At 45.4% G+C, this 19,854-nt stretch overlaps 1 protein-coding gene across 7 annotated transcripts in view; it reads left to right on the forward strand.

Annotated features, from left to right (window-relative positions):
* Nucleotides 1–19,854, forward strand: part of ITGA7 (integrin subunit alpha 7) — a 76,330-nt gene that overhangs the window by 6,029 nt on the left and 50,447 nt on the right. For 4 of the 7 annotated variants that reach the window (XM_053375193.1, XM_053375191.1, XM_053375194.1 and 1 more), the window contains exon 1: nt 5,750–6,135. In XM_053375193.1, coding sequence (XP_053231168.1) covers nt 5,894–6,135 — 242 coding nt within the window. In that variant the 5' untranslated portion in view covers nt 5,750–5,893. Of the gene's footprint in view, nt 1–5,749; nt 6,136–19,854 lie in introns of those variants that run through there. The other 3 variants (XM_053375188.1, XM_053375189.1, XM_053375190.1) reach the window with 2 other exon arrangements.

Raw genomic sequence — 19,854 nt, forward strand, 5'->3', positions numbered from 1 at the left:
ACAACCTTCCATGACCTGGGCTACATTTGTAGCCCAGATATTTTGACCTATAGCTCCCATCAGCCCCAGTCTGGCCATTGGTTGGGGCTGATGAGAGCTGTGATCTAAAACATCTGGAGGGCACTAGGTTGGGGAAGGCTGCTCTAGTGTTTGACTTCCCATTTATCCACTGCTTGATATTTTAATGTGCACTTCTCAATAGTTGGAAGCTATTATCTGGAATGAATAGTGAAGGTTAGTTATCCCCCCCCCCCGGAATAAGCATTCAAAGGTGTGGCTCTTTGGACAATTTCGCTTTTTGCTCTGTCCTTCCTTGCATATACTTGGAAGAAGAAACCAGTGGGCTCAGCTCCCTTGGCGCTCACTTGTTCTACATTATTGTTCTACATTATATGTCTTTTTAGCCCCACCTACTGCCTCTTGAAGGGACGCGGGTGGCGCTGTGGGTTAAACCACAGAGCCTAGGACTTGCCGATCAGAAGGTCGGCGGTTCGAATCCCCGCAACGGGGTGAGCTCCCGTTGCTCAGTCCCTGCTCCTGCCAACCTAACAGTTCGAAAGCACCTCAAAGTGCAAGTAGATAAATAGGTACTGCTCCGGCGGGAAGGTAAATGGCGTTTCCGTGCGCTGCTCCGGTTCGCCAGAAGCGGCTTAGTCATGCTGGCCACATGACCCGGAAGCTGTACGCCGGTTCCCTTGGCCAATAAAGCGCGATGAGCGCCGCAACCCCAGAGTCGGCCGCGACTGGACCTAACGGTCAGGGGTCCCTTTACCTTTTTACTGCCTCTTGAAAGAGGCAAGGACGGATAGCCTCCCCTAGGCTACTCAGAACTACCAAAGGAAGACTTCATGGCTGACTGCTACCCTGGCTGTCAAATTTCCTTATTATAGTTAGTTGAAAGCTGACCAGATAGTTTCACAGAAGCCAGCATGAATGGAGGTTTGAGTTTTTAAAAAATATTTTGTTAATTCCAAGAAAGGGCTCAGAAGCTTACTGAATATTCTAAACAAGGAATTCTTTTCACTTGACAAATTCTACTTCTAAGCTAGGGTTGCCATATTTCAGAAAGTGAAAGTCCAGATGCAAAAGTTGTTGAGCTTTTTAATGCAAAATTGTTGAGCCTGAGGTTTTAGAGCTATTTTTCCCCAGAAATCGCTGCTTCCAATATGGGTTGTCATAAATCCAGATTTTCCCGGACATTTCAGCGATTTCCACCCGGACGCTGTTTCTGATGGCTGAATCCCAGGCATGTCCGGGAAATTGCAGACGTATGGCAACCTTGCTCAGCTGATGCTATCTCCCTGCCGCCAACTTAGTTGTTAAGGAAAAAGCTTCCCTCAGAATTAAATTTAGAGAGAGAAAGAGAGCGGGGTGGGGTGGGATAGTGCAAGAGTGCCTTCAACCTAATTTGGAAGTTGGCACTCACATTTCAAGGAAAATCTCCCCAGCTACCATTTCTGAAGTAACAGCATCAGGGGGGAAAAATCTGTATCCGTTCCAAGAGGGACGTACACACTTTCTGTCATCTAGAGTTAATGTGGAGAAGTAGCATTTATATAATGCCTTTTGTTCTTTCCAAAAGGCCATTCTGAGACAGCTAGAAGGCAATCCCTTTACTCACCACCGCTGCAGTATAGTATCCTCCGATACCAAACATGGCAATTCTGCTGGGGCACAAAATATGATTTCGTAAGATGGAATGATGAGTGCATAACGAAGAACTTGGAAAAAGAGGTTGCAGTTGTGAGAGACTTTATGAGAGAGATAAGAAGGGAACCTTTCAGAATAGAAAGCTAAGGTACTTAAAGTAGTCGCCAGTTTGCTTCTCCATTTCAACACCAGTTCATTGGTGCTGGTTGAAGCAGGATGGCCTGCAGATATCCCTTGTCCACATATACATTGTAAAAAAAAAAAGTTGGCTGTCTCTCTCGTGTTGTCGGCAGTGACCTGTTTTCTGTACAATGGTACCTCGGGTTACATACGCTTCAGGTTACAGACTCCGCTAACCCAGAAATAGTGCCTCGGGTTAAGAACTTTGCTTCAGGATGAGAACAGAAATCGCACGAGGGCGGCGCAGCGGTAGCAGGAGGCCCCATTAGCTAAAGTGGTGCTTCAGGTTAAGAACAGTTTCAGGTTAAGAACGGACCTCCGGAACGAATTAAGTACTTAACCCGAGGTACCACTGTATCTGTTATTGAGCATCCTGTAGCTTAAGCCTGCTTGCCTTTCATCTTATATACCTCCTGGTTGTATTTATTATTCTACCTGAGTAAATATGTGGGGTTTAAAAAAAAATAATGGAGAAGAATGGTGTGCACCAGCCCAGCTGGGAAATGTAAGAAAAGGCAGGTATCAGTGTGCTCAGAGGAACTCAGATTCGCAGAAATACTTTGAAAACAAACAAACAATGTAAGGGACCCAACAAACAAACAAACAAACAAACAAACAAACAAACCCCAATTGGTCTAAAAATTCTGTGAAACATTAGTGGCTTAAAATGCAGCTAGGTAATCCCCCCCCCCCCAATTCAGATTGCAGTTGTTTTGAGGGAAATGCATCAAAACCCAGTATTTCATAAGAGTTGGTAGGATAGATAAGGATTGTGGCTAATGTCAAGTGTATTCTGTTTCCCAAACTAACAGTGTGAGCACACCGAATGCAGAGAAAATGGATGTGTGTGCACAGCCTAAATCTAGAACGAGCTTCTGATGTGTGGTATAAAGAGTCTGCATGCCTGGATATGGCATTAGAAGTTTGAAAAATGCCCAACAGAATGACTGCAGGGGAGGTTTCATAGTCACCAAACACTCAGTCAAATACAGCTACAGCCCAACAGTTTCAGTGAACACTGCAGATCCAAAGACAGTGTTTGTTCTCCTGTGTTCCCTAACTCCAGAGTCTGTTTATAATTATCCAATCTGACCCATGACATCCTCCCAGAGAGGGTCATTTTAAAGATATTACCAAGTGGGAAGGGCATGCAAGCTGAAATCTTTTGCTTATGAGCCAAGCTGCCCAATATAGCATGGAGCATCTATTCATGGATGTGTGTGTGTGTGTGTGTGTGTGTGCGCGCGCAAAATGGTGAGTTGCGGGAATCGAGAAATATACTCCCTGGGATTTTCAGAAGGAATTGGTCAGTTTCCAGATTTTGTTCAGAATAAAGCACCCAATTCCCAGCAATGATTATGCCCTGCTTGTGACAGTGTAAAGCTATATCAAAAACTGAGAGGTAGCCAGCCAGGTGGGACATAAATGCAGATTTAGGGCACCAGAAAGAGTATAGAATGGGGTCCCTCTAAGTGACAGGTTCCCACTTTTTGGCTAGTAAAGCTGCAAAATGAATTGTGAAAAGGACAACCCTGCTAAAATGAGAACAGGAATCTCGAGGGACTGAGGACTTCCAAGTTCCTGTGACTCTTGTGCTGTTCTTCTACCGCTGTGTCCTGCAAATGAGCTGGATTCCCAGGGACGAGGGGCCTCTGCCAACGCTCCAATGCCTCTTAAAGCTTTTGCAGCTGTTTAAAAATAGCCCCCATGTACTGGAAAATGTGATGGATGCTTTCCCTCCTGTTATGTGGCTCATGGCCGGGGTAGAATTAACAGGACTCTTGGTCTCTCTTTTTTAATATGTTTATGGGCATCTCTGGACTGAGTTGGTTTGAACTGGGGTTCACCAGGTCTGAATCCCCAGAGCTTCTCAAGTGACAGGGATCAACCCACAAACATCTGAAGCAAGTCATTCATGTGTTTGCACTGATATATGCCCAGGCTTGGGAAATGTTTCCAATTTCTCGTATCAAATTTTTAGGAGCATAGGCATTTAAGAACCTGGGGTTTCTCAAGCCCTGGGTATTCCAGTTTATGAAATAGCTGCTTTCAGTGTTTCTGGTCTCTGCTGCTTGCATTCTAAAGGGAAACTGCATAGATGGTCCCTACTCAGCCAAGGAAAATTACTCTGCGAGTGTGGCTTTCTCCCGATTGAAGTGCAAAGTGTTTGAAGACCGGGACATTCAAAGGGAAACCAAAATGCTTGTTTACAAAGCTATTGTACTACCAACCTTACTATTTGCTTGTGAAACAAGGACCACTTATAAACACCATCTCCAGCTCCTTGAAAGATTCCATCAACGGTGTCTCTGAAAAATTTTACACATCACTTGGGGAGACAGGCGAACTAATATAAGAGTACTGGAAGAAGCAAAGATCACCAGTGTTGAAGCAATGATTCTTCAACATCAACTTCATTGGACTGGTCATGTTGTGCGGAAGCCTGATGATTGTCTTCCAAAGCAACTACTCAATTCTGAACTTAAAAATGGAAAGCGTAATGCTGGTGGCCAACAAAATAGGTTTAAAGACTGTCTCAAGGCAAATCTTTAAAAATGTAATATAAACACTGACAACTGGGAAACACTGACCTGCGAGCGCTCCAGTTGGAGAACATCCTTTACCAAAGTTGTCGTGGGCTTTGAAGACACTCAAACTCAGGACGCAAGGGAGAAACATGCTAAGAGGAAGGCATGCTTGGCAAACCCTCACAGTGATCAGCTCCCACCCGGAAACCAATATCCCCATTGTGGAAGGACATGTGGATTGGCCTCCACAGTCACTTACGGACTCATTGTTAAAACCATGTTTATGGAAGACAATCTTACTCGGCTACGAGTGATTGCAGCAGCAGCAGCAGCAGCAGCAGAAGAAGAAGAAGACGATGACGACGACTTGAGATCCCTGCTGGGATCTTCCACGTACAAAGCATGTAAGGGAGGTTGTTTAGGGTGGCATCATCATAACAATTGCTGTCACTATTTCATTTGAAAATTGTTGTGTGGATTAATTAGGAGCTCCAATGATGATTAGGTTTAGTGACCTGTTTTTCAATTTCATACTTAATAATTGAATTATAATACTGTTACTGGATAAGCATAATTATATGATTGCAATGGGCAGCGGCCAATATTGAAAAAGGAATTTATCATGCTAATACCCTGCTGCAATAAATATACATTTAGCCACTGACACAGTGCAGGCTGAACGGTCTGTGGTTTCTCAGGTTAAGCTTCCTCCTCCTTTAATTTCTCACAAATACCTTGAAGGCTTGAGGCAGGTGTTAACTTTTTCCCCCAGAGAGTTGAAGGATCTAGTATGTAGAGCAGATGGTTAACTGCACTTGCAAGTTTTCTTTTAACAAATCAAGGTATTGCCCTAATGTGGGCATTTAGAATTTCTCTTGCGGGCTAATAAAATTGACCTTTTCCTTCTTAAAAAACAAACAAGCACAAACTTGTTTGAGCATAAAAACAAATGTGGGAGAAAAAGAAATGGTGTTGGCTTGTGTGTCTGTGTACCATGGGAAGTGATGCTTCTCTCAAAATCACTTTCAGCTGTCTTAAGAACAGTTACTTGTCTTCAGCACTCTAAAGTATTTAATACTTGTTAAGAAGAGGAAGTTGCAATATCGGATGCGAAGTGGGCCCTTGAAGGTGGGGAAGCTCACTTTTTCTTTCTTTCTTTCTTTCTTTCTTTCTTTCTTTCTTTCTTTCTTTCTTTCTTTCTTTCTTTCTTTTCCTGGCCAAAGTTTTCCTCATAAACCCTGGACCTGCGGTTTTCGGATTCCTCACACCTGCTTTTTCTTTCGCCGCTTTCCTCTCCATCATGTCCAGTAATGGATTGTAGGAAGGGGGCGTGTTTGCTGTTTGAAAGCTGTGCTCCTCCTAGCTGCAATACAGAATGGAAGAGAGAGAGAGGAGGGAGGGAGAGAGGGAGACGGGAGCAGGAAGGGATGTGAGGCAAGGTTGCCTGAGGATTTTTACAACCTCGAGCTGCCTAGGCAGGCAGGCAGCAAAAAGAGCAGGCGTGTGACAGGAGCCAGGCAACTGTCTCTAAAGCCATGGGAGGGAGACGGCCGGGAATAGTTGCAGTGGCATTCCCCAACCATTGTGCCTGCAGTGAGCCACCAAGCATGTCTGGGACACTCTACTTTTGTCTCTTCTGCCTCAGCCTCCACCTCCTAGGGAGTTCAGCCTTCAATCTGGATGTCACCGAAACCATCCTCAAGTATGGAGAAAACGGCAGCTTCTTTGGCTTCTCAGTGGCATTGCACCAGCAGCTCAGACCACAGCCTGTCAGCTGGTGAGTTCCGTGCCGTGCATGACGGTGCCTTATTCTGATTTTTCTCTCTCTCTCTCCATACGGCAAGTCCGAAAGGTGAGTGTGAGGATTTGCGCGCGTGCACACACAAGGAAGATGAGGCACTGAAGTCTCTCCCGAGTCATCAAACTTGCCAGGTGGTCTTCTGAATTTGGCGTGTCGGTTTTAAGCACCGAAACTCTGTATGTGGGTGTGAATTAAATAATCTCTGCTTCGTTCTCAGACTATTAGAATTAAAAAGTATGTCCATTGTGTCTTCCGCTTTGGGACTGAAATATGTGAATTGTGTGGTCTGTAATACTTCCTTTGCTGCTGCTGAGTTATTTACAAGGTGTTCTTTCCCTGCACTGTGCTTTGGTTGTAGTTGGGATTTGTGGAAGGTGCTGATGTTGGGGAAAATTGTTTCTTCTGCCCCTGGAGTGGGTGGTGGTGTTTTTTTTAAAAAGAAAGCATAAATTCCATTCTTATTATGCTTTTATAGTACATTGTTTGCAGGGTGGAAATGTGGACACACACAGACCTTCATTACATTCTCTACTGCCCAACCCTAAATATTTATAATATTTCTTTAGAAGGAAGGGAATCTTTGACCTGCAGCATTAGTTGCCAGACTTTGTATTACTGTGTTGCTAACTATTGTCTTGACAAACCTTTTCCCTACAGCCTCCCCACCCCCCGCTGAACACACCCCTCTGAATTTCACTAATGAACCAGCTGGCATATTTTGAAATGTTTTGTTTGTCCATGTGTGTGAGCTGTTTTTTGGAATGCACCCTGATTTTTTTTTTCCTGCTGCTGCTGCTGCTACTGCATCCTGGCGGAGATATGAAAGGTCAAATTCTGATCAGTTTCCAAAGATGAATGCAGACTCATTCAGTGATTCTGCAGCTTGATCATTGCTGAATGTGGTTCTCCATTTTCCAGGGATGAAATTCACAGCCAGCCACTGATTGCCACAAGGCTAGAGATGGATTCTGATCGTAGTAGCATCTTAATTTTCTCTAGGGTAAATGCAAGATCACTATACTGAACTGAAGCTTGTGGAGCTTCACAGGCATTCCTGCATCCCCGCCCTCCGCCGCCATGCCTTGTAGTATATGGGAGTCGCATAATTTCGAACGGACAGAAAGCTGGCCATGTGGCGAATGGTCAGGCGAGGAAAACCAGGGTGTGGACATATTAACCTCTCATCATGGTGGTTTTGCAAATGCATTAGGAAGGCTTGGCTGGCAGCATCACTATGAGGCCTGTGGTCCCAAAAGACCAGGGTGGGATTATCTGCCTTTAATCTGGAGGAGTGGGGGAATTCTGGTGGCTTGCTTTTAAGTGTTTGATTTCTCCTGTGTTTTGCTGTGATGGCGATGCTGTAATCTAGGAGTGGTCTGCCCTCTAGCCCTGCCCTGAGGGTACCACGCAGCATGAAGCTCCTAATTGCTCTGAATGTGCTCCTAAACCCCTGTTCTTCAATAGGCAGCCTATAGGCCACAACAGACCTCCTGAGCCGCTTTGGCAGATCCTTTGCCTGTCTGCATCTTCCATTCATCCTTCCATTCACCCTGAATACTATACCTTTTCCTGTTGCTCAGAGCCTAGCTACCTTGTTTTCATAGGATAATTGTGACTGTATAGTGTCTTAAAGAAAGATTGCACCCAGGACTGCGGCACCAGCAACAACAGCAATTGCCTAGGTCTTGGTCCCAGGTCAGCATCTGGGCTGGCTAATCCCACAATTTGAGTAACGTTCTCTTAGGGCTAGCTTCCTCTGTAGACTCCCATAATTGATTTTGGAGCCACTCAGAGCCAGGGCCAGTCCAGTACATTTTGCCACCTGAGGTGGATGAGATGGTGCACCACCCCCAACACACACAACTTCAAGCACAGAAGCAAACTGGATGAGGCATTGAATATTACTTCACATTGGTGATGGTACAGTGTCTACTTAAGAATGGCTGGCTCGTTTTGTTTTGCATTGCTTGGAGCCTCTCTTCAATACACAATCCTGGGCTGCAGAGAAAGAAGTTAGTTCTACTGCTGCCATTTAACGGTATGGTCCAGTGGCTAGGGAACTTGAGCACTTGAATACCTTGTTTCAAGCCCTTCTGGTTTCATGAATCCATTCATTTGCCTTAAACTTCAGTTCTCCATCTGTAAAATGGGAATAATGATATCAGGATCATGAGAACAAACCAAGTGCAGACTGCAGAGGGCTCAACAGACTAAAGTGCATCATAAATGGTTGTTCATTATCAGAGTAATATTTATTTACCTGGAGCTCAGAGAGGCTTATGTAGGTCTCCCAGATAACTTCCCATCCAGGCAGCTCATGTGACCAAATCTTTGGGCCCTCCAGACAACCTGTTTATTTGCTTGCACAAAGCTTATGTGCTATATGTGTTATATAAGCTTTATATAAAGCTTATATATCTAGTCTTTATTGGGCAAGTTCTGATTTATTTGCAGGGTGGTTAAATGGCAATGAGCCTTCACCCTGATTTTCTTGTGGGGCATTTGCATGCCTCTATGTTAATCATTTGCTTACCCCACACTTTTCAATGCATTTCCCTGTCACTTTCCTTCCTGCAGAAAATCCTTTTTTTTCTCCAAAGAAGCTCTTTGATTCACTTTGAATGTACAACCCTAAAGTTCCTTTGTACTTTTGAATTTCTCCTGCAAAATGTCATTATTCTGGAGGCACCCCTACTTAACTTCAGCTGTAGAGCATTATACAGCCTTCAGGCTGTAGCACCAACAGTGTGGTAGAAGACAGGAAAGGAAATGATTATTTTCTAGCAGGGAGAATGGTACTTGAGCCCTGGTTCTCAAAGACTGTGTTTGCTGTTGAGGACTTGTGTGTATCCAGTGTGTATGGGATTTATCAGACTCCTGCCATCCTTGCTATGATTCACACCTCCCATTTTTCCATCTACACTGTGGACAGAGCCAAGTGCAACCAGCAGCAATGTTGACGTTGAGTTCTCCTGTGCCATGTTCATGCTTAAATGGGAACATACCATAGGGATTCTGTTTCTCTTGCAGGAGCGCAGAGAACCCTGCAAGTGCAGCCATAATTAAATTACAAGCTTATAGAATTCCACTGGCCACACTTGCTATGGCATGTCCTCCCTGATACAACGAAGCCCAGAAAGCATAACAATCCTTAGCCGCCTTCTCACAGCTGAGTCTTCCACATTCCTTAGGCTCTCCAAGCACCTTGGAAGCACAACAGACCAGGGACCAACCCCAGCCCTCCTCTTGAGCTTGAAGACTTGGGGAGAGGAGCATTATTCCAGCAGTTGTACTGTGCTTCCCAGGTGCTCAGAGGGCTTCAGCACAACGGTAGGGATTTCCCCCCATCTTTTCACCAGCTCCAAGGTTGAGAGAAGGGCTGGGGCTTGTTCTGTGTAACACAGCTGCAGGAATAGTCTCCCAGGCCCCACCCCTCTGCTTCAAATTTGAGAGGAGGACTCAACTCCTCATCATAGCTGTCAACCGTCCCTTATTTGGCGGGAAAGTCCCTTATCCCAGCGCCATGTTCCACTGCTGTCCCTTATTGATGATGTCCCTTAAATTTCAAAGGAAGCAGCTCCTCTCCCTCCCTCCCTGCTGGCCAGGGAGGAGGGAGGCTCCAACTGTGTTGCTTGGCTGCGTTGCTCACCCAATAAGGAGTCTAAGAATGACTGGGGGGTGGAGCTTGCATGCCTTGTGCCGATCAAATCGGCCGCGTTGCCTGGGGACTCGCCTTTGCTCAGCGCTTCCCAGCGGAGAGGTGACGGTGGTTTTCCTTGCTGCATCCCCTTTGCCGGGTTGCTGCACTGTGGGAACCACTGCTTGAGGCTTCGTTTGGCTGCTGGCTAGGCTTTCTGCCTTTGGCTTGGAGGGGCTTAGAAGTAGAACATACCTGTGCTCTGAAAATTCCTTATTTTAGCTGCTGATCCCTTATTTCTGAGGCTGCTGGTCCCTTATTTTCAAATTTATAAGTTGACAGCTATGCTTCTCATGTACTGGTGCTGTACTTCTGCGACGCTCATAGAAATTTGCCGGCGGAGCATGGGAGAAACAAGTACCAACCCTTCTGCTGCACTTGAGTTGGGAGTGCGTGTGGATTCCCTCTGACCTCAAGCTGACATTTATGAGTTTAGTGTGAAATCAGGGACCAGGCCCTGCCTGCTCCCTGGTACCTACAAAGGTTTGCTTGGCTATGAGTTATGAACAGGGCTGACATAGCCTTGTTCTTGATCGCCACTCTCTAGACAAGGGATGAGCAACCTCAGCCAAAACACAACCCTCAGAGTCTCTGTGTCGGACCCTTGGAACTCTTTCCCAGACCATGCCTTCTACCCATGCTTAACTCCACATCAGTGCTTCTTTACACACTCCTCAAGTGCTTTAACTTGGCCGGAAAGTGACTTTGAACTTCAGTGATACTTCTCGCATGACTGTACATGTATGTGTGTGCAGGTACTCCATCCAAGTCCCTAAGATGGTTGGATGGTGTCTTGTATGCCTCCTCCTGGCAACTCCTGCAGCCAAGCTGGTGCTGAACGTATTGCTCTGCTTTCCTTTGGACCACATCAGCAAGGCTGAGAGGCGGGGTCTTGCCATCTGGGCAGCCCAGGACCTCCATCCACGCTGTTCAGGCTTGCACCCCAGGGAGGTCACTTTGGTGCTGCTAATACAGTGGTTTGACTTCATCTCCGAAGGCACACTTCACTGTTTCTCGAGACAAATGGATATCAACAACAATGTACAAAATCAATTACAGCGTGATATAACATTAAAATATGGACTCTTGCAACTGGAAAACATTGCTTTTTATTAGAATGGAAAGTGCAGCCAAACTTTAAAAAACCATATCTTGATTAATATTTGGTAGAATTGCAAGAAGCCAGACAAAATTGCTTTGGGGGCCAGTTCCGGCTCACACACCATCCATCATTGCAGTCTAAGAAGATCCCTAAGGGAGACACAGGCAGTTTCTAGGGAAGTTATGAGCTCCTCCTTGGCTCCCTATCCATCTCAATTTTTGTTAAAGCCAGTGAACCAACCCACTCTGCATCCCACCCCACATAATCTGTGCATCACAAGCGAGTTATTGATTGTGCTTGAGGCCAATGAACAGCCTCCTATTCTTCACACCATATTTCACTTGTCAAGAGTCCAGCCCCTGCCTTTGTATAAGAACCTTCAAGAGGTTTATGAATGCACACGTTCCAGTTCCCATTTTAAAAAATCTATCTTAAATGCAGTGTACTGTATGTGTATGTCGGGGGGGGGGTGTAGTTCTCGGCTTGAAGATCCTAAAAATGAGACAAGCTGTGCTCTCTCATCTCTTTTGATATTCTACTCATACGCATCTGGTTGGCCACTGTGAGAACAGCATGCAGGACTAGATGGGCCTTTGATCCAGCAAGGCTTTTATTGTGTTCTTATGTTAGTTAACGTCACTATTGGATGCTCTGCTTCTGTGATGTCTGCATGTAGAACTCTTGTGCAATGCATGGAATTCTGAGCCCAGTTTAAGATGATGGCACTTGGCTTTAAAGTCCTAAATGGTTTGGGGCCCAAATACTCAGGAGTACCTCTTCCCATGTCTTAAGGCAACAGTGGGCAACTTGCACCTGTCAATATATTGTTGGACTGCAATTCCCATTAGTCCCAGCCAGCATAGGCAATCCTTAGGGATGATGGAAGCTGTAGTCCACCAACATCTGGAGGGCTGCAGGTTGTTCTCCCCATCTTAAAATCTTCCGTGGAGCCTGTTGTCCAAGTGTGTTCTGTAGTGGATGTTAGTTGTGTGTGCGTGCGCACAAAGGAGCAGGGCCTTCTCTGTGTTGACACCTTGTCTTGGGAATGGCTTCCTCAAAGAGGTTTGCCTGGCACCCACACTGCAAACTTTCTGGCTCCCGGTTAAGACAGTTTTATTCACCCAGGCATATAAATGTCTATGTTGCTTCAATCTGTTTTACAGTTTTGCACTTTGTGGTTTAAATGTTGTTTTCCTGGAACTACATACCCTCCAAGTGCCCCTATTTTCCAGGGACACCCCTGATTTAAAGAAGCCACATTTCTGATTTGATCCCAGAATGTCCCACTTTTCCTTAGAACGTCCCTATTTTCATTGCAGAAATGTAGGAGGGTATGGAGTTATCCGACTTTCGAGCTGTCTGAAGGCCATTCTGTCGTACCTACGGGACCGCCTCTCCTGGTATGCCCCACAAAGAAACCTACGGTCTGCAAATAAAAACATCCTGAAGGTCCCAGGCCTCAGAGAGGTTAGGCTGGCCTCAACTAGAGCCAGGGCCTTCTCGGCTGCGGCTCCAATCTGGTGGAACGCTCTGTCAGAAGAGACTAGGGCCCTGCGGGACTTGACATCTTTCCGCAGGGCCTGCAAGACAGAGTTGTTCCACCAGGCCTTTGGTCAGGGCGCAGCCTGACTCCCTCCTCTGGCAACCTGCACAGAGTTTTGCTTAATGGTTGCCATTAACTTGATTTTAATTAATTTTTATAATGAAATATTTTTAGAATGTTGGTTTATTTGATTGTTTGATTATTTGATTGTTGTTAGCCGCCCTGAGCCCGGCTTCGGCTGGGGAGGGCGGGATATAAATAAAATTTATTATTATTATTATTATTATTATTTAGGGAAGTTGTTTTTTAATGTTTTTTATATATGTTGGAAGCTGTCTGGAGTGGCTGGGACAACCCAGTAAGATGTGTGGGGTATAAATACTGAAATTATAATTATTTTCATAGGAGAAATGTTATGTGTGTGTAGAGTATGTGGAACTATATCTCATATGTTAATGTTTTTATGTCTGTTGTACACTGTCCTGGAATCTTTTTAGATGAAGGGTGGCTTAAAAATAATGTAAATAAACAAACATAACTTTCCTCCTCTGGTTCAGTTTGTGATGCTCACTTCATGCTGACATTTCTCACTCCCCACGAACTGACCCTCTTTTACCCCCCCCCCATTTTTTGTGGCCCTCCCCAAGCATTTCCTATCAAAGAAGGGTGAGTGCTACCACCACTACAGCAAAGGGACACAGCACAACCTCTGCCTTGACAAACAACAACAACAACCCTTGATCCTTATTCTATTCTATTCTATTCTATTCTATTCTATTCTATTCTATTCATTGGTAGATTTACAAAAAGAAAAAAATACACCAATAAAGCAGCAGCAGCAGCAGCAGGAAAAATAGGGATATTTTGGGGTCGACTCAGAAGCTGGGATGGCTTTTGTAATTCCAGGACTGTCCCTGGAAAATTGGGGTGCAGGGCCACCATTTGACCTGATCTGGATTATTATAATTGGTCTAATTGGGTGTTGTTGCTTCTGATTCACACAGTTATTTTAAACAACTTAGGTTCATTGCTGGAAATATTTTAGCGCTTATTATGTGTGTATATTCCACGCAGTATAATGTATGGAATACACCCATACATTAGTTACCACTGAAAAAGACCTTTTAGTCAAATCTCCCTACTCGGCAATGAAGCTCACCTTGGGCCGCTCTCTGTCTCTCAGCCTAAACTACCTCACAGGGTTCTTGTGAAGATGCAATGGAGAGGGAGGGGACCATGTACACCACCTTGAGCTCCTCCTTTGTAATGATATTATTATTATTATTATTATTATTATTATTATTATTATTAACAACAACAATCATTGCTTCCCCCTTGGCCATATAAATGCTTGCATTTTCATGAGACTCTTATTGCAACCCACCTAGGCTTTTTGTGGATATTCTTGTCATTGTCGCAAGGGGAGAAACGGATGCCTGCCACCTGTCTCCTTCTACAGCCCAGTTCACAGCCAGCTTGCTTCTGTACGTGATAACAATTACACTGCAGTTGCTTGTGTGTAGGGCAATTCCAATCTGATTGTGTAAACTTGGCTTGGACCGCCATCATATCCCCTCCTATTTCTGAATGTTGATAGGGCATTACTGTTTTCCCACCCAGAAAGCTATTTGGCGCGGGGAAATGAATGAGACCTGCATTAAGGTCATCATCATCATCATACATTATTCGCACATGTGCCTTTTCCATTAGATCTGTGCACGGTGACATGCATTGAAGAGCCACAGTTCAACTGCAGTTTCTCTGGAGAAAGATGCGTGTTCGCATGTCACTCCGTGTGACAATCCGCATTTGTTCTGTGCATTTTTCTGCGATACCCTAATGCTTTTCTGTGTGAGAAAATCCCAGGGTTAAGATCGCTTTCATTTCTCACTCGGCCTTCCCTGCCAAAAGCATTATAGTACTGAAAGGGGCTGTATAGAATTAATGGATGCAGTGATGAATATTTATAACACAACTCCTCCAGCCGCTGACTACACGTAGAATCGCTAATGGGACATTTGAGCAGGGACACCCAAATCCACAGCCCCCTTTCCCTCTTCCCTCCCCCACCCCACCTACCACACATATGCTCCAATCTGGCCTTCACCATGAGCCTCCCAGGGGGTGAAATGTATCCCGCCCCCTCCAGCAGCCCAGGAAGCTTCTTCCATTCCTGATGTCTTTATTGTTGTAGACGGCCTGTCGCCCCCCCTCCCTGCCCCAACTCCTCAATTATTCAAAGGCAGCTGAAATCAATAATCCAGTTGGAAATCGGAAATCTGTGTTCCCCCTAGTAAGGCCCAAGGGTGTGTGATAAAATAAATAAAACCCTTACGGATATTTTTTTAAAATGACCTTAGAGTTTTTTTATATACTCTTTTTATTTAGGCATTTAGTGCGGTAGCGGAGGGGAATATGACATACCTAGCACTATATGCATAGCATCTTCATCAATAATAATAATAATAATAATTAATAATTAATAATTATTTACTGTTGGGGTGGGCAATCATCTAGCCTCTGCCAGTTTCCACTTCTCCACTGCTGTGTGGGTCGTGGGTAAAACTCTTTCATCTCATCTAGTTTATACAACTAGTAAAGGTATAGTATAGTACAGTGGTATCTTGGGTTACATACGCTTCAGGTTACAGACGCTTCAGGTTACAGACTCCGCTAACCCAGAAATAGTACCTCGGGTTAAGAACTTTACCTCAGGATGAGAACAGAAATCGCGCGGTGGCAGCAGGAGGCCCCATTAGCTAAAGTGGTACCTCAGGTTAAGAACAGTTTCAGGTTAAGAACGGACCTCCAGAATGAATGAAGTTCTTAAGCCAATGTACCACTGTATAGTCTGATCTTAACTGCTGAATTGAAGCTCAGGGTTTAGCCACACTCATCTTTTACCCCATTATTTCCAGGCATGGGTCCGTGCTTCAAAGTTCCATTTCTGAAGCTCCCCCCTCCCCAATCTTTCCCATCGGAAACCCAGTTTTTAGTGCTCAGCCGCAGCAAATAGCAGTTCGAGTTTTCTGCAGATTGCTATTTGCTTCAATTGAGCTTTAAAGAGCAGGTTTGTGCAGGGAAAGCTCTGGAGCAAAAACAAAGAACGCTCGGACACAGAGCTTTAAAGCACAGACCATGCCCAGAAAGGAAGGATAGCTAAGTGTGGACAAGCCCTCAGTTAACCAAAGTCTGTCCTTTAATTTCTGTGTATCTGATGAGATCCGATTCAGCAGGCAATACTGGATTTTCACAAGGCACAACCACAGAACAATGAGAAAAGCTCTCGGACCCAGGGAAATTAATCGGTGCACAATATGATCAAAATGTGAGTCAAGGAAAAGTGTGGATGAGCCCTAACTAGCAGTAGTTTTCTCAAGGAGTCTTTCCCAGTCCTTTCTGGAAATGCTGGATAGCTCAGTTAGTTAGAGCATAGTGCTGATAATGCCACGGTTGCAGGTTCAATCCCCGTATGGGACAGCTGCATATTCCTGCATTGCAGGGGGTTGGACTACATGATCCTCAAGGTCCCTTCCAACTCTAGAATTCTGTGATTGAACCTGGGACCTTCTGTATGCAGAACATCTGCTTTACCACTAAGCAAAGATACCAACCAATCCATCTGTTTGGATCAGTACAGTGATGCTGAGGGTGAAGGAGATTTAGCCCTCCTTTCCTGCTACCTTTGTTGCTGTATGCCAGGTACTCTTGATAAGTATTCATTCAAGGGCAGAAAGCGACTGTTGGGTGTCTCTGTAGGACGGCATCCTGGGTGGATCGCAGTCCCTGCCTAGTGAAAATGCCGCAGATGTGATCATGCATTTACAAATGGGAGGCGGTTTCCCTTTCTGCCCGTTGTGCCACTTCAGTGCCACTGCTTGCAGCCAGAATGGGAACAGGAACTCTCTTTGGGCCTGTGGGCCCTTTCTTGTAAGCCAAAGGAACACCTGCTGGCCAGCAACTGAATCGGAGAAGGCGCCATTTGCTCACAGTCCTGCTCATTGTGACTCAGAGGCCGAGCTGGCAGCCGTGGAAGGAATGTGCGGGCAAGGGCACCTTGGTATTCCCAGCTCTATGTGTAAGCTCTTTGTTGGTCAGCCGTCAGGGTTAGGCAAGCGCCCACAGAGATTCCAGGGTGGTGTTAGCTGGCTTCCTGGCAGGGCTGCTACGGACGCTGACTCTGGTTGTATAAGCATTGTCCAGTTTCCAGATCATGCCCACGGACTGCGAACCTCCTCCATATGCAATGCTAGTTTAATATGAACCCCTGCCAGGTGAAGTGTGAAAGGCTGTGCATTCTGTTTCACGCCAGCAACAAGTAGCCTTAGAGGTGTGCTCCTGATAAGGAAACCAGACTTGATGGGTGGCATATAAAGAGTGGTTGTTCCCTTTGCTTTTGTGCTCCCCTCTTTCTTTCTGGCACCCTGACTTGAAACCAGATGTGCCCCTGCCCTCCAAGCTGCAGCTCCCGACCAACAAGCTGCCATCTCTTGTTGCAGGGTGGCACAATTGGTCCTTTTTGATATTAGCCTGTGACTTTGGCTCATTTTCTCCCTGTGAGAATGCAATAATAATAAGAATAATAATTAATTTTTTAATTATTATTTATACTCTGCCCATCTGGCTGGGTTTCCCCAGCCACTAAAATACAATAACCTATTAAACATTAAAAGCTTCCCTAAACAGGGCTGCCTTCAGGTGTCTTCTAAAAGTTTGGTAGTTATTTTTCTCTTTGACATCTGGTGGGAGGGCGTTCCACAGGGCGGGTGCCACTACCAAGAAGGCCCTCTGCCTGGTTCCCTGTAACCTCACTTCTCGCAGCAAGGGAACCGCCAGAAGGCCCTTCAGCGCTGGACCTCAGTGTCCGGGCAGAACGATGGGGTGGAGACGCTCCTTCAGGTATACTGGTCTGAGGCCGTTTAGGGCTTTAAAGGTCAGCACCAACACTTTGAATTGTGCTCGGAAACGTACTGGGAGCCAGTGTCGGTCTTTCAAGCAATGTTAATGGTCGCAAGGAGCTTGGCTGGAATCGAGAGGGTTCCCATGTGCTTCACAATGTGTGTGTGTGTATGAGTGTGTGTGTGTGTGTGTGTGTGTGTAAGGGAGCATCTCTTGCATTATTTTTCTCCATTATAAATCCCATCAAACATTCTCCGCATTCCTCCTCCCCGAGGGGATTTGCCGATACTTTTCTGTGCAACAGACCGAAGGCAAGACGGCAGCTTAGCGAAAATAAATACCGTCAATGTCGTTAGGAGCACTTCTCTCCAAAGAGCCTGGAAGGTTTGAACAGGGTCCCTTCTGTCCCCTCTTGTACCAGGCTTGGTGCATTTTTCTAGCACTCAAGAGTGGAGCTGCTTCCCCACGTGATCAGCTCCGGTTTCTCAGGGGCTTCTCATCTGATTCCTGATTTAGCTTGTTGATTAGCCAAGTGGCTAGAGCGCTTTTCTGTTTTTATCTGACAGTTAGTTACTGTGGTGAAAACATGTCCGTTTGCATTATCTGCTCTTTACAAGGTAATATCTACAGACCTCTCACCAGGGCTTGATCTGAGCCCAGCATTAGTCCTGAAACTTGTTTTGAGTGCAAGGACATAACCCTGGCATGTGTTAAGTAATAATGAAGAATGCCTCTGAGTATGTGCAGAGGAGATTTTGTAATCCACTGAGTAACCCCAGCTGGTGCTGTGTAAACCTGGGATTAGGTTCTCCTATATCAAAAGAAGTACAGATGTCTGTATTTTTCTCTGACCATGATGCCTGTGTCATGTATAACTTACACATTTTGTAGTTAGTGAGCTTCTTGGGCTGTTTTACTTCGTAAAGCGTGATATACTAAGGATCAGTGCTTTTTTCCTGGGGGGACGCAGTGGTACACATACCCCTAAACATTTTTTTTTAAGAAAAAAAGCACCGCTAAGGATTATAGTTAGTGAATTTCTTGATACTTTCAGTGATCTTCTTAGATTACGACGCGTATTCTGTTTTTGTTGCTGCCTGTATTTCTTTTTTTTAAAAAATTCAAAATAAAATTCCATGAGGCAAAGATGGAGGAGGGAGAGGCTTCCCAGGAGATTTGAGCTGTGACCTCTTTCTCCTTATTTGTTTCTTCTTCTTTTTCTTAAGATCTTCTTCCCCATAGCTGTAGATCCCATGCTGTGCTTTGAGCTGGCAGGGCAGCCTGCTGGAGTGACTGCAAGTACTGTAAAGTGCTAGGGCCTAATGTACTATTGAGGCCATTGCCAAACAGCTATGAAGTGTTGGACCACAGCACTCAGAAGTGCATAGAGAGCTTAAGAGCCCCTCTAGACAGGTGGCTTTTTGTGTGGGTGTGTTATTGGTGCAATAATAGCTTAGTAGTGGTGGGTTTATAGTGAACGGTCGTTGTCCACACAATATCCTGCTTTATTAGTTGTCCTTTGATGCTTTTCCAATGTTAACGTCGTGTTGATGTCTCTGGAGGGACACCTATAGCACACAATAGAAGCAGGATCCCAAAAATAAATAACCCAGATCATTCATGGTATGAAAAGTTATAGGGTTGCAGCCGAGGGTTATGGGACACGCACCGTTTGCAAATGAAGCAGTATGTCCTCATCAGACACAAACAGTATTGAAAGTGGGATTGCGTATAACCACCGCAAGATCATCGTGAGCACAGATCGTCGTAAATGCACCATAAAACGGACATCTGGAAGGGCCCTGAACTGAAAAAAGCGGTGTGTGGGTGTGCACATTCCAGGCTCCCTTCTCTTTGAAGTAAAAGATGTAGGGATGGTCTATGGCCAGCATGGATAAAGGCGGAGATGGGAAGCAGTGGTCCTTCATGTGTTGCTGGACTCCAACTTCCATCAACCCCTGTCAGCACAGCTAATGGTTTGTTGTTGTTGTTGAGTCGTTTAGTCGTGTCCGACTCTTCGTGACCCCATGGACCAGAGCATGCCAGGCACTCCCGTCTTCCACTGCCTCCCACAGTTTGGTCCAACTCATGCTGGTAGCTTCGAGAACACTGTCCAACCATCTCATCCTCTGTCATCCCCTTCTCCTTGTGCCCTCCATCTTTCCCAACATCAGGGTCTTTTCCAGGGAGTCTTCTCTTCTCATGAGGTGGCCAAAGTATTGGAGCCTCAGCTTCAGGATCTGTCCTTCCAGTGAGCACTCAGGGCTGATTTCCTTAAGAATGGATCGGTTTGATCTTCTTGCAGTCCATGGGACTCTCAAAAGTCTCCTCCAGCACCATAATTCAAAAGCATCAATTCTTTGGCGATCAGCCTTTTTTATGGTCCAGCTCTCACTTCCATACATCACTACTGGGAAAACCATAGCTTTTACTATACGGACCTTTGTTGGCAAG

The sequence above is a fragment of the Podarcis raffonei genome, chromosome 2 (assembly GCF_027172205.1).
Source record: "Podarcis raffonei isolate rPodRaf1 chromosome 2, rPodRaf1.pri, whole genome shotgun sequence".
In the NCBI taxonomy this organism is placed as follows: Eukaryota; Metazoa; Chordata; class Lepidosauria; order Squamata; family Lacertidae; genus Podarcis; species Podarcis raffonei.